The sequence below is a fragment of the Bradysia coprophila genome, unplaced genomic scaffold, assembly GCF_014529535.1.
Source record: "Bradysia coprophila strain Holo2 unplaced genomic scaffold, BU_Bcop_v1 contig_232, whole genome shotgun sequence".
In the NCBI taxonomy this organism is placed as follows: Eukaryota; Metazoa; Arthropoda; class Insecta; order Diptera; family Sciaridae; genus Bradysia; species Bradysia coprophila.
In genome coordinates, this window is record NW_023503493.1 from 6,933,555 (window position 1) to 6,947,615 (window position 14,061).

Sequence of the window (14,061 nt, forward strand, 5' to 3'; positions counted from 1 at the left end):
TGGATTTCTTGTGATAGAAATGAACGTAGAGTTGCGAGCGGAGCGAGAGATTTTTTTTGGTTCACCAGCTCGACTTAGTGAAAAATGATCTCAACATATTACCCGATTTTCCGGTTAACAAACGTTTTTCTTTGTAATTTGTCTCCCGCGTGGCTTATCGCTTGCAACTCATTTAATACCCGAATTCTTTTGAAAACAGTCCTACCAGACGTGCCCATAGAAGGCAAAACTATTTTTATTAAAAATCCTCAATCCTCAACAGCGGAAGCTGATCGAAAACAGGAAACATGCACTTTTCTAAAGATGTATCGCCAGATACATGTCATTGAAAAGGTAATTGTGAACAGAAATTTGTTACTTAAAACAGTTTTAAATTTGTTGATGTTCGCTGATATCGCAAACGTAAGTCAGCAGCTTTTACTGCCACAGAAAAAATATTTTTTGATAAAATTTTGACAATGCCAGGAAATATTCGAGTAGATTAACTGAGTCTCCGATTTATACTTCAAACTTTGAAGTTCAAAGGGACATTCATCATGTCACAACCCATGCATGTTTGGTGTCATTGGAAAGCTAAGACCAGTAGCAACAGCCTTTGATGTTTTTGTTATTTTTTTGTATGCATAGTAACCATCAGATGTTCACCGGTGTAGTCAAATTTTAAGCATTTTTCCAGCCGTTCGTATCTCAGTTCAAATAAAGTTTAAACCAAATAAGACCTCATTTGTCCCGAAAGTGCATGTGTGGTAATGGGGCTATGGCCTAGAAACATGAATGATTAGCAAACCACAAGTGTCATACGTTTATAAAGATAAATAAGAAGTGAAATATATTATTGAGTAAACAATATATTATTTACTAAACATGGAAATGCAACGTTAATGTAGGAAATGTATTGCAACGTTACACTTTCATATGTATGACTTATTATATAAGCGAAATATGTGAATCTAGTTTTTAGTTCTTAATCAGACTGAATTAAGATAACATCAAATACAGTTTGTATTTTTAACTCAACACAGGACTAGGTTTATCCTAGTTCCCACACATGCAATTACCTTTGTAATGCCACTTCACACGACCTTGTACGTTTCATATATATGGAGATACCTCCACAAGAAAAAGAAATGTTTTCAGTATTCGATCAGTTAATACCACTGGATAAGAGTTGAGTACTTTAAAAAAAATAGTTGTGGCTTCTATGGATTATTACCTATCTAGGCACATATAAATGCGTCCGATTTCAAGAGGACCGTTGTTAAACGAATTCCATTTATACAGAAAAAAATGACGTTAATCGATAATAACTGAGCAAGAACACTGTATCAAAACCCAGATCTAAATCTCACTTTGATTGGTGTACATTTTGCTTGTGTACTTTAGTCTTACTTTCTCAGCGCCCCTAATTTTCCCAGCGCCCGGGCCCGGCCCGCTTGGCCCGCCTTATAATCCGGCTCTGTCAATGACCTAAAATCAACAAGTAAAGCCAATTCACTTACGCACAGCTGAGCATCAGAGAAGGATACATTTAACCAATGATTGATTCACTGAAAAAAAATCAAAAATCTGCCATCAAACTGATTTCAAATTGTAACCACGTCTTACGAGGGTTGCTTTTTACATTTGTAGCCTCGGGTACTTCTAGTGACAATGACAACAATAAAATGTCTTTTCGTCTAGTAACAGGATGCCTACTCCCAGAGGTCCATCCAATTTTCATACAAAATGGATATTTTCAGCCCAGCCAAACTGTTTGATTTTTGGAGCCAAATTTAGTACCATTTGGAAGCTTGCCGTGGCAAATCCACCAAGACACCAAGAATCAAAGAAATACCACATTCCAATGGTGGTAATATGAAAATTTTACTCAAAATTCCCATACAATAGGACTTCTAGGAGAATGGCTCCAGTGACAAGAAGAAAGGACATTTTATTGTTTTCATTGTGGTAAAGTTGTCTGCTAGCACATTGTTTTCATGTTAAAACAACTGAAGTAAAAGATTTGATTTCAGTCTGTCCAATACTCTACCTAGCAAACAAACTCTCAGCTCTCTATGTCAAATGTAAATTATAAAGACAACTTGATTCTTTGACCACCTTAATAAAAGTAGTTTGGTTGCTAGAGAGGGTATTGGTCTGTCATATTAAAGGTTGTATCCCTATAGAGCCTTTGGCAGGGAGCCCACTCCTCCTTGATCCCTTAAATCTCCTTGATTTTCAAAAATCCTCCTGAAACCTCCTTAATCTCCTCAAACTCCTTATTTTTAGTTTCACTTTAGTTAAAACAACTAAGTGAAACAACATTTTAATTCTGACTGTGGAACCATTCTTATGCAAAACCGTTCCTCGCTCACTTCACCAAAAAAAAGCTTATGAAACCTAAATAATTCAACAAATGAGATCGAGAGTGCTAAAAATATCCCTTTATGAAATAAAGGTAACTTGCAAAACCTTATTGTTTCAATTGTTATTTTCATCGATTGTGTTGATGCTGATGGCAACTTAATCATTTATTGTCAATCAATTGTTAACTTTCGTCTGGTGTGTATCGTGTTTGAGGAAAGTTTGGCCATCCGGTTAAGTTAGCCCATGCGTATTTATCCCTCAGTCAGGGTAATGCTGATCCTGAACGAGGATTTAGTATAAATAAATTTGTGTTAAACAATCGGGTAGCAGCTCTTAGACTCTTAGAAGAAACGGTTGCGGCTATTCGGATAGTTAAGGATACTTTGGCTTTCTACGATAAAGTGAAAGATTTTCCAATTACTCGAAAATTGTTAGACCTCTGCACGTCGGCTCGTAAAAGATATTTTTTACATTTAGATGTAGAAAAAGAGCGAAAGGCGTTATTAGCAAAATCGAAATAATACGAGTCAGATAAAAACGAAAAGCACAAGAAGGAAGCGTCAAATTTGTCCAAAATTCAAAGCATTGAAGCTGAAACAGCAGAGGAGACTTTAAAGTTAATAGTCGCCGAAAAGTTAATTGATGCTGGTAATAACATTTCGTCAGCTGTAGTTAGCGAACGTAAATTAGATAAATGATCAGTGGCATCAAATTCGAATTTGGAATCATATTCAGAATGAGAAACACCGAAAAATCTACTTCATCAATCCAAAATCTCATATTTTAAGACTCCTGAAATGCTCCTTAAATTATCGAAATATCCTCCTTTATTCCTTAAAAAGGAAGCCGAATTTTGAGTGGGCTCCTTGCTTTGGTCATATGCAATTCAAAACAAGTAATTGTCTACAGCACGTCGGTTGCTCCAATGATGAACATAACTTCACATTTTGAATTCTTACCATGGACTATTTGGTGAGAAAGTAAGAAGCAAATCTCTACCGACCAAAGTAAAACGATTTTTCTTGATATTTTCCAAAAATTTATTTTTAATTATTGTGCCATCGTCATCCCTTCAGTTCGACACTGGAATATAACTAATTTAAAGAAAAATATAAAACAATTTCAATCTCATTTAATAAAAAAATGCGACCTTTAAGGATTGTGTGCCAGCTATAAATACCCGAAATTTGTCGATGTTGAATAAATCATCATTTCATTTAAAGTATGCTTGAAATGAAATTGTGGCATAAAGTGTACAATTCAGCTTATTAATTGTTCTGTCGAGACATTATCATCCTTTCGAGGAAGTTCATAGATTTCGTAACGCTAAATTTTAAAATTTATTTCCATTATTTTCCTTTAGATACTTTTCCTATACGTAGAAACGTGTAACATAACCCCCTGATGAATTCCTTCCCCTGGTGCTGCGTTACGTAATTGTTGAACAGTCCCTTTTGTAAAAATGTCGTAACAAAAACTCAGAGTAATGAGCGGATTCACTGCCTGCCTTTCATAAAATTTCTTGAAATCGAAAAAATCAAGAAAATTCGAGAAAACAATTCACATTTTGTGGATGTTCTCGATTTTCTTGAATTACTCAAATTTGAGAAAATCAAAAAAATTGGAAAATTATCGAAATTTTCTTCATTAAATGAATTTCTTTTACTTTTCAATTGCAGGCAGTGATCGGATTGGGTCGATCCACTTCTGACGCGGTTTATTCTAACGCGTAGTAATCAAAACTGGTCCGGCGGAAGTTTAATCATAATCACCCTTTCCTAACTGTTGCTATACAAGAAAGAGCTTCAGATGTGTGTTTCATGAAGCGGGAAAGATATGGGTCGACCCATTTCAATCAGAGTTGAGTATTCAATATTAGTTTGGAAGCTAACTAGAATCTAGGACCTCATATTACACTATTATTAGTTATAACAATCCTGTTTGGATATTGGCTGTCTTTCATCGAAGCGACTCTAAAACCTATTTTTGTCCTATCAATACCGTTGAAAATAAGCCCTCAGATTATTTACAATAGCTATTTGTTCAACGAGAGAAAAAAGTTCAAAATTGCATTTCGAATGCGTTGTTAGAGCGTCGCAAGGGCCACAAGTCACCCGAGAAAATGCAACTCCCAACTTTTTCTCGAGTTAAAGAAAATGTTTTTCATAACAAAGGCTTCCTCCCAAGATTCGTTTCAGTTTTCAACAGACTTTGCGAATTTTCGAAAAATTCTTTTCAAGAATTTCTGTTCTCTGTCCATGGTGTTTCTTATTGGAATTTTTAAGGATTCTTATTCGAAAGAGGATATTGTTGTTGTAGATTGAATTCAATGACAAAAGGCGAATGAAAACAACACACTGCACACCAAGAACCGACGCACTAGTCAGAATTTCTCTTACAAATAATTAAGTTTAAGTTTTTAATGTTGGCATCAGCGGTACAATGTTCCATACAAAATTTGACCGCTAAAAATCTCCGATCTGGTTTGCAGTGCGTTGTTGAAAATCAAGAACTTGTGATTTAATGTCAACAAACAAGTTAAATCAACTGGTGTGAGATGTGATTTTGATAATCAACAATGTTTACAATGTTTTACATACATAACAAAGTGTACGCCACCTCCACTCACAAGCAGTCTTGGCCGAGTGGTTAAGGCGTCTGACTCGAAATCAGATTCCCTCTGGGAGCGAAGGTTCGAATCCTTCAGGCTGCGAATTTTTTTTTCTTTTTTTTATTTCATTTGCCAGTAATGTACATGTTGTCGAAACGTTTATGGTTGATTTACTGAGGCTGGAATGTGGATTCAGAGTCGGGATATCGAAAACTTCTCATGAAAGTGATAGAGAAGATCGAGATCAGTATTGTTGATGAATTCGTCAATTCTTAACGAGTAAACGGTGTCATTACAAACAACACACACTCCACGGGGATTAATCAATTGTGAATTTACCGTAGAGTGTGTTTGTATTGATACTATTTCTTGAGGAGGGGTTGGTTACTCTCAAAGTTGTTGTGACACTAATCACCTTGCTAATCACCAACGAAGTATTTGCATCACAATTACCTTTTTACGCGGTAATTCCATGTCAATTTCTCCTGACGTGAGACACCAATTACACCAGCGAGTGGTCCCTCGATTAAGATTAGAAATTTCAATTCATTACATGAGTTTGTTGGGTGAAGTGATTATATTGGGGAAAAATACGACATTTGCGCTGAAATGACGAATCTCGTTAAATTAGCCGAGTTTACTCTTTACGAAAGTGGTCGGTTTTTTATGTATCTGAAACGCTTTCAAACGGACCAAAATTGATTTTCCTAAAACTTTGAGTGCATGTCGGAGTGATTCAATTCACTCTTGGAGTTGGAATTTAATACTTTCTCAACTCGCTTAACAAATCATTCATTTATACCTTTCGTACAACATCATTTATACGACATTTTGCTGTCCTAATTAATTCTGTTCTTAAACATTAAACGAAACTTAAATCAAAGTTTTTAATTGTAACAATGGAAATTTCACAATTTCGTCATCAATTAAGTAATTCAATTAACTTAGCTTAATATCATGCAGGTTTAATCATCGTTCTCCAATTGTAGCATTGGGTGTAACGTGTCTGGAAATTGTAACAAAAAAATTCTTTATTCTCTGAAGACTTTCCCGCGCATAATAGCCCTTTACTACAACATTTGAACGATTTTCATTGCACCAAAAATTTCATAGAACTTTCACACGCGATTTTATTTGGTTTTCTTGTCGACTGCTTCCAGCTCTTCCTGGTTACCATCGTCCAGACGATTCTTATCGACTGGATATAACCTGCAAAAAGGGAAAGTTTTTCATTGAACGAATTGATGCAAAAAAAATTCGAAAAGATTTTCGATGAATCATACCATCGTTGGTAGAGATAGATTACAAAGACAATGTCATCACGGAAGCACGCTAGCCTATGTGCTGTCGGCATGGTTATGATAAATGCGAATATGTCATCGATGAATGTATTGAAGGCTGGAAAAAAGGAAATTTTTAGAAAATTTAAAAACTGGCAGATCACACGGGCGGTTGAGTAAAAAAAATGATAAAATAAACGAGGAGCCGCCAGGCATGTTGGCATTATTACAGCTCGGGCCGGTAAAAATATTTTGGCTAAAGCTTCAAAGATCACCCGTGAAGTACTACTTCAGAAATAGTCAATCCGAGTCTTCTAGCTGAAACGTTTATCTTACCAATTCCTTTGGGAGAAACGTCTTAACCACTGTACCAATTTAAGTGCAGCGCTTGGTGTCGAGCTAACGATTTTTATAGAATTGATTGCATGATTGATGGAAAAGTATTTCAACAACTCATTCTATTGAAATTTTAGGTGAAGTGAATACACCGGAAACTTGGTTTCGGCAAAAACCTATCTCGTTTCTGATGCAACATACTGCCAGAGAAACCACAAATCCCTAGAATTGAAACTTTTTTCCAGCAATTCCTATCTCGTTGACAATTTCTTTAAAATTATTTGCCCAACAAAATTCTCGAAAATCGCTCGACCTGACCCAATCACAGAACGAATAATATTTTCGCAATCGGTTTCCATGCAGCAATACGATACTACCACTCTTCGATGAAAAATCGGACGGGTCTCTAAAAATGTTTATGACGCACATGACATCTGTTATACCACGACTCGATTCATATAAACTGAGCTAATTGTAAATTGATACGATGGACATTCGTAAATAAAAGTCGCGTGATCGTGGGGCGCCGTGGCTTAGTTGGCAAAGCGCCTGTCTAGTAAACAGGAGATCGTGAGTTCGATTCTCGCCGGGGCCTTCAATTTTTTTTTTTTTTGAAAACTATCAGGCACGTTATCTTATCTGACTGACTTAACCTTTACACATGAATTAAGTCAGACAAATTGACGAAGAAATAAAATTATCAAAATCGAGTGTGTGATGTAGTACCTACTAGGTACTCGATTACAATACTAATGGACAGAAAATATGTTGCTGTGCGCAGTGCGTAATCAATTACAGCAAACAACAAGATAGTCAATCTACAATTCAAATAACCAGAAACAGCTGGTGTTATGCAAAATTAGAAATTTTTTAGGATTGGGTACCTCCTATGTATTGTTTACGGAGGTTGAAATGGAAAACGAACCGATCGATCGAACATGTTTTCGTTGTGTAGTGGTTATCACATCTGCTTAACACGCAGAAGGTCCCAGGTTCGATCCCTGGCGAAAACAATTTTTTTTTCTTTGCTCAGATGATTCGGCGAGCAATTTAAGCTCTCCGAATTGTTTAAATTGCTCGCCGAATCATCTGAGCAAAGAAAAAAAAAATTGTTTTCGCCAGGGATCGAACCTGGGACCTTCTGCGTGTTAAGCAGATGTGATAACCACTACACAACGAAAACATGTTCATCAAAAATAGTCGAGGTAATCAGAAATTGTCGTCGAATGAATGCGGATTTTCAATGGGAATGGTACCAATTGGTCTGCAACACTTTCAAATGTTCGAAATGAAAAAAATGTTCGAAAATTGTCAACCAATAGCTTGGCGCAATTTTTAACCGTCTTATGCCTTGAACCAATTTTAGGCATGACAATTGTCGCAGAATCATCAGGGTACAAACACATTTGCTTGATCAATTTTTTTAAAATCAAGATAGTGCCACCGCCTGACCTTCTAACCCCATTTACTGACCAAACTCAGACATTGAATCTACTCACCTTTGTACATGAAGGCACGCCATGGCAATGCGGCGACCGATTTCAGTTTGTAATTGATGAATAACTGCGGTAACATGAATAGGAAACCGAAGGCGTACACACCGTTGACGAGGGAATTCAACGTCCAGGAGTACCAACTGTAAAATTTGGACATTTGTTATAACCATTTCTATGATCTGACCATCGACGTACCTCTTATGTGGTTGATAAAGTAACGAATAAACAGCACCACCGATGCACAGCGGATAGAGTACATAGCTTAAATATTTCATGGCTTCTTTGTCCACTTCCTTCGTTCGGTTCTCTTCCTTCAGGACGCTCTTGTTCTCCACATTCGGCTTTACACGGATGCCCGACAGAGTCACCTCAAGTTTTAGAATTTTCTTGCACTTCCACAGTTCAATCAGCGTACCGATGCCTGTTGAATGACACCCAAATTGAGCTTAACCCTTGGCATAGAACCAATAATTTCCTTACCGGCTGGCACTAGTACTAGCATGGATGTGTTTTCATCGATCAAATACAGGAAGATGATGATTTGACTGAATCCTCGCCACAGTGTGGTTCGCATCGACAATCCAGCATAGCTTTTCTTACGTCTCCAGAATGCGACGTCATTTTTGAAGGACAGAAAATCGAAGAGAATCTGAAAAGATGATTTTGGTAAGACTGGCTAACGGGTCCACATATAAGCCGTTAACATACATGAACACTTCCAACGAATATCGTTCCACACAGTAAGTAGACATTTGTGTCCGAAAATATTCCCTTCACCTCGTCCACATCCTTCTTCGAGAATCCCAATTGCTTCAACGACTTTAGTGCATGCTCGACGTGAAGCAACAGTCTCAACTTACCGATACTAATCGGCGAGTAGTTGAACGTTAACGTGGCCTTTGTCGTGTTCCGTGTAATTTCAAACAGGTCCGTCATACGGGTTTTCAGGAAATTATTTTGTAAAATTGGCAGGAACTCGTAGTGCTTGTTTATTCTGAAAGTGAAACGACAGCTGAATGAGTCGTCCTTCTTCCATCACTCAAAATCCATACCTTATAAGTCTAGCTAGTTCCGGCGGAATGTCAGCTTGAGACATTGATATGTCATCGGTAAGCATATTGATGAACACTTTCGGTTTAAAGTGAGACACGGGCTTCTCCAGCAGCACATTCTTTTTCGGAGTCTTCGGTTCCGCCTCCTGTAACAACAAATGACTGACAGTCAGGTCACGGTAACAAGCTAACAGCATCGCTGAACACTCACACTTTCTCCGAGTAAATTAAATGTCGCCGCTTTCGGTACAGCATATTCTGTCAAAAGAACCCTCTGAATGACGGTTGGTCCATCTCGTTGCAAATGCTTCCATTCAAATGGGCCGTTATCACTAGCCAAAATGACATGCAAGAACAGTGTACCGTTCTGTCGGGTTTTTGTGGGCAGGGCGATTTCAATGTCACTTTAAGGAATAACAAAGTTTCATCACAAAATTACTGATAAAGCCGGCAAGGCGTCTCCCTTCCTAGCATTTACATACCGTTCGAGCTCTTCGGTGTACGTAAAATTGTTAATCGTTGCAATGTTAGTCACTTCGATGCTCGTCGGATTACTGTGCGTCGAGGTAAATAAAATCAATTGCAGTTGTGGTGTCGTGGACAAATAGCTGGTGAAACATGGTTGACCGGAGCACTTTAGGGTCAAGAACAACGTTGACAAAACATACATCGAATGGGCGATGTACACAAAGAATATGCACGACACGATCAGTGTTATGGACGGAAAGGGCATCTTGTGACGGGTGTGGTGTGACTGCTTTTAATTGAAAATTTCGATTCGCTAATTTAGAAAATAAACCGCCCGTCGATCGTTTTGCACTGACATTTGTGTGTACGATGCGGGTTTTCTGAATAATTAATGGGTTTGTGTGTTGACGTTTTGTTATGTCAAAAAAAAATTATTTTTGCTGAATTGTGCTCCGTTCACTTTCACGGCTGCATCAACAAATTTTTAACACTTTGTCCCGAGAACAAATCGTGATTGCTTCTCCATCTCCAGAGTCTCTGAAAATAGAGTCTCTGCATACAATGGCAACACTGAATGGGATGGTATAAAACTATTGCCGGCCACCGGGTTGCTTTTCCCAAACGAGATGCGTTCAATTTAATGTCTGTCAGTCCGGGAAACCCGGAAAACAGCAAGCGGTGTGCACAACACCAACACAAAGATGACACTTTAATTTAGCAAAGCCACTATCCGAACGGTGTTGTGTTTTGGTTGCTTTCTTTAGGTTTAAAATCAAATTTGGTTCCTTCCAGTTCAGCATCTTGCATCAGGAAAAGAAAATGTCTGAAGAGTGGTGCTGCCAGCAGTTAATGAATTTACGAATTAAAGACCGACGACTGGACACTTTAACTGAAATACGAAATTGTTTGACAAATCTACCGGCCGACGAAAAAGTCTTCGTTTCGTCGAATTTTCTTACTTTACCGCAACTATTCGATTGTGTGGAAGGTAATCAGGAAAGGTACGTTACAGTTCGTCGTCCCGACCAGATTTCGTCTACACAGACATTATCATTTCAGTAATGAACAGTCCAATCTCGCTTGTGACATCCTCTCCTTGTGTATGTCAAATCTGGATCTGGCCGACACTACGAACAATTGCGATTACATAGAGCGCAGTCTGGAGCACAGAAATGACAGTGTCAAAGTGCTTGGCATGAACGAGATCGATCGTATTAGCAGACAGTTTCCCAATCAACAGTTCAGTCAGAATGTTATCATTGCTGTGCTGAAGTGCTTGGAAAATCCACAGGAAAGAGTCGGCATTCTAGCGGTCAAAATGCTGCCAACGATTCTGCCAAAGATACTAACGGACTCTAGCGTTCATATCAATATGAACCGGTTGCTTGCTGGCTCTGATTTGATACGATGCCGCGTGTACGATGTGTCTGTAGCCATTGCCAAAGTGAGCCAAGGTTATCTGGAATCACTTGCCTATGTCATTGACCGACTGTGTACCGATCTGGACACCACTGACATGTTACTGGAGCTGAATATTTTGGAATTTCTGTCGGACTTGGCGCAAACCGACCATGGATGGTTGTACTTGGAGAATAAGGGAATTGTGAAGAAAATCGCCGAGAAGTTGGACGGCTTGGAGGCGAATCCGTTGCGGAACATACTATTTCCCGGCTACATGAAATTCTTCGGAAATATTGCTCTGAAGCAGCCAACGAAAATCATTCAAGGATTTCCCATGTTCATAAACGCTGCGATGGATCTTCTGTGCGAGTGTATGGTTTCAGACGCTGACGGGACGAGCTTACCTGTTGTTTTCGATACTTTGGGTAAGATCGCAAGATTCAAAGATCCTTTTATTACTCGCAACAGACAGACATTTATTCCTCTTTCCACGCAGCACAACTCGGTTCGAGCGATCAAGGGAAAATACTTCTCGAAGACCAATTCTCCGTCAAAGTCGCTAAAACCCTCAACGAAATCGGTAAATCCATTCACAATCTGCCGACAAGGTTACAAATACGTGCGCTCAACTGTTTGGAGATCTTACTCCAATGTGATTCTCAGAACAATCGTGTGAAGTAAGTTGGGCATTCGTCGCAAGTCATAACGTTTACCTACAATTATTCGCTGTTCGTAGCTCAATAACATGTAAATGGTTCAGTTCACTAACTGGCCCGGATGGAATGGCCTTCTTGTTGAATTTCTGCCGCAATCCGTTTCCCGACATCAAACTGGCCGCACTGACTTTGCTCAAAGTTGTCGTCACACCTACGTGGGGTCAGAAAGCCTTACAAGCAACGGCTGGTTTCGTTGAATTCTTGATGGACCGGAATATTGAATTCAACAAAGATGCTGTCCACGAAAAGTATCGGATTATTGAGATGCTGTCACGATCGGCTACGGTATTCGATCCGGTTACGTTGGGCCAACTGAAGAAATACGTACAACAGGGAGCATTTTATGTGGAGGGTGTTATGGATGTTGTAACTGAGGGCGGATCATAATTGAATATTCGGATACCGGCAATTGAGATTAAGAATTGGAAATACAGGCACGTTCACGAAACCATATTTGTTTTGTTTGACCTGTTGTCCTGTGTATTAGAAACGAATATTAATCTCCATTAATTCCAGTGGTTATGCCGACACCCCATTAGAGTAAGAATTTTTTATTTATTTTGCTCAACACACTAATGACAACGAGCCAACGTAAACTAACAGTTTAACATAGTTTACAAGTACGAGTGCAATCGAATCGAACAATGATTTTCAATTTTCAATTTTTACATCACCTATGCTTTCATTGCATTCAATAAAATCGCTTTTTAGTGTTTCCTGTCAGGAGAATCGATTGTTGATATAAGTTCGTATCATGATGAATAAGCGATTATACTCCTCAGCTCGATTTCATTTAAATTTCAGAGTTTACTTGATTAAGCCAACCATTTGTGGGATACGTTCCAGGACTTATTTCAGAAAAATTCTGAAAAAGTTCAGAAAAAAGATTCGATTTTTTTTACGGAATTCTCAAAATTTTTCGGAATGAAAATTCTTTGAAATAAGCTCCGACACATTTTGCATTCTCACTTTTACTACAGGCCATTCCAAGAATAATAAAAAAGTAAATTGCCTGTTTTGCTTATATGTGTTTAAAGACCACTAACGTAAAGTGAATTATGCATTAGGTTCAATAGCTTTGGAAAACTTTGATCTCCTTTTGGATTCCGACGATCATTATTTGGAGCCATATTTTGTAATCCTGGGGAAAAGCTAAAATTTTCAAAAGCTACCGAAACTTTCAAAAAGTTCCAAAGCTTTCAAAAGCTTTAATGGCTTTCAATATATCCCAAAGCTTTTTGAAGCTCCCAAAGCTATCGAATACGTTTTCACATTAAAGTTGGTAGAGTCGATCTATTTTTAGCCCCGTACGAAGTACGAAGGGCTTATAGGATTACGATGCCGTGTGTAATTGATGGAATTCGAAGCAGACGGTAAGGGCAAAATGTTTGCCTATGTTCATAGATAACGAATCCGCAATAAAAATTTTGTCCGTCCGTCCGTCCGTCCGTCCATCTGTCACGTCGATATCTTGAGTAAATCAAATCCGATTTCAAAAATTTTTTTTCCCTGAAAGATAGTCAAAATAGTGAGGCTAAGTTCGAAGATGGGCGATTTTGGGTCGACCCTTCCGGAGCTGGGGCCCAATAAGTGCCTAACTGTTTTTCGACGATATCTCCAGACATTTAAGCACTACACTTGTAAGTGATACGTCAAATGAAAGGTATTTACAATACCGATCGACGAAAAAAAAGTTTATGGAAATTGGATGACCGACTCGTGAGTTAGACCCCTTGGTGTGAACTAGGTACAGGGCGGCAAGCCGTTTTTGCTTGTAGGTTGGCCAAATTTGAACGTATTTAGATGGATTTTGCTTCATTAGATAGGTATTGACCGTACCAATCAGGGAAAAAAAAGTTTATGAAATTCGATTCACCGGAGCGTGAGCTAGGTCTCTTGGAGTGAGCTTATATGTGGCTACTCGGCCGTACAGTGAAGGTGGTGTTTTTTGTTAATATCTCGAGTAAACTTTGACCGAATTTCAATTTTTTTTTGTTTGAAAGGTACTAACGAATGTAAAGCAGCCGTACTACTTTCCACCTCCTAACAAAATGGCCGTCGGCCGCCATTTTGAATTTGTGTAAAATCAATATAAATCGGTGAAAATGATACTTAATTTTAGGTCAATTCGAAATTTGTGTTACATTTGAAAGGAAAATTTTTAAGACATACACATTTCATAAGAATTTTACTTCACCGACGTTTACGGGCGCAGTAGGCTTACGGTAAGAGTAGGGCGACGGACGAACTAGGGTCACGTACGCAATAGATGTACGGGTTTGTACGGGGCTCAGTCGCAGCAAACGCTCCGACTGTTCTGACGGCTCGTTTTTTTCTTCAAAAAACACCTTTATT

The 14,061-nt window shown here is 38.5% G+C and overlaps 2 protein-coding genes and 4 non-coding genes across 6 annotated transcripts; 4 read left to right on the forward strand and 2 right to left on the reverse strand.

Moving 5' to 3' along the window:
* Positions 1-4,977: 4,977 nt before the first annotated feature.
* Trnas-cga lies at positions 4,978-5,059 on the forward strand. Its single transcript has one exon. It is a non-coding gene; the product is annotated as a tRNA-Ser (tRNA).
* Positions 5,060-5,825: 766 nt separating this feature from the next.
* Positions 5,826-10,010, reverse strand: LOC119076058 (cleft lip and palate transmembrane protein 1-like protein). The gene is made up of 9 exons (XM_037182694.1): positions 9,604-10,010; positions 9,333-9,525; positions 9,122-9,267; positions 8,778-9,063; positions 8,550-8,718; positions 8,265-8,490; positions 8,073-8,209; positions 6,241-6,355; positions 5,826-6,166 (listed from the first exon to the last, which is right to left on the reverse strand). Exons 1-9 carry the CDS (start codon positions 9,852-9,854, stop codon positions 6,088-6,090), a joined length of 1,602 nt encoding a protein of 533 aa, XP_037038589.1. The 5' UTR covers positions 9,855-10,010; the 3' UTR covers positions 5,826-6,087.
* Trnat-agu lies at positions 7,096-7,168 on the forward strand. The gene has a single exon. It is a non-coding gene; the product is annotated as a tRNA-Thr (tRNA).
* Trnav-aac lies at positions 7,514-7,586 on the forward strand. Its single transcript has one exon. It is a non-coding gene; the product is annotated as a tRNA-Val (tRNA).
* On the reverse strand, positions 7,684-7,756 carry Trnav-aac. Its single transcript has one exon. It is a non-coding gene; the product is annotated as a tRNA-Val (tRNA).
* A 279-nt stretch (positions 10,011-10,289) lies between the features above and the next one.
* LOC119076065 (26S proteasome non-ATPase regulatory subunit 5) lies at positions 10,290-12,155 on the forward strand. Its single transcript, XM_037182708.1, has 4 exons — positions 10,290-10,590; positions 10,649-11,415; positions 11,487-11,667; positions 11,727-12,155. Exons 1-4 carry the CDS (start codon positions 10,409-10,411, stop codon positions 12,091-12,093), a joined length of 1,497 nt encoding a protein of 498 aa, XP_037038603.1. The 5' UTR covers positions 10,290-10,408; the 3' UTR covers positions 12,094-12,155.
* Positions 12,156-14,061: the final 1,906 nt, after the last annotated feature.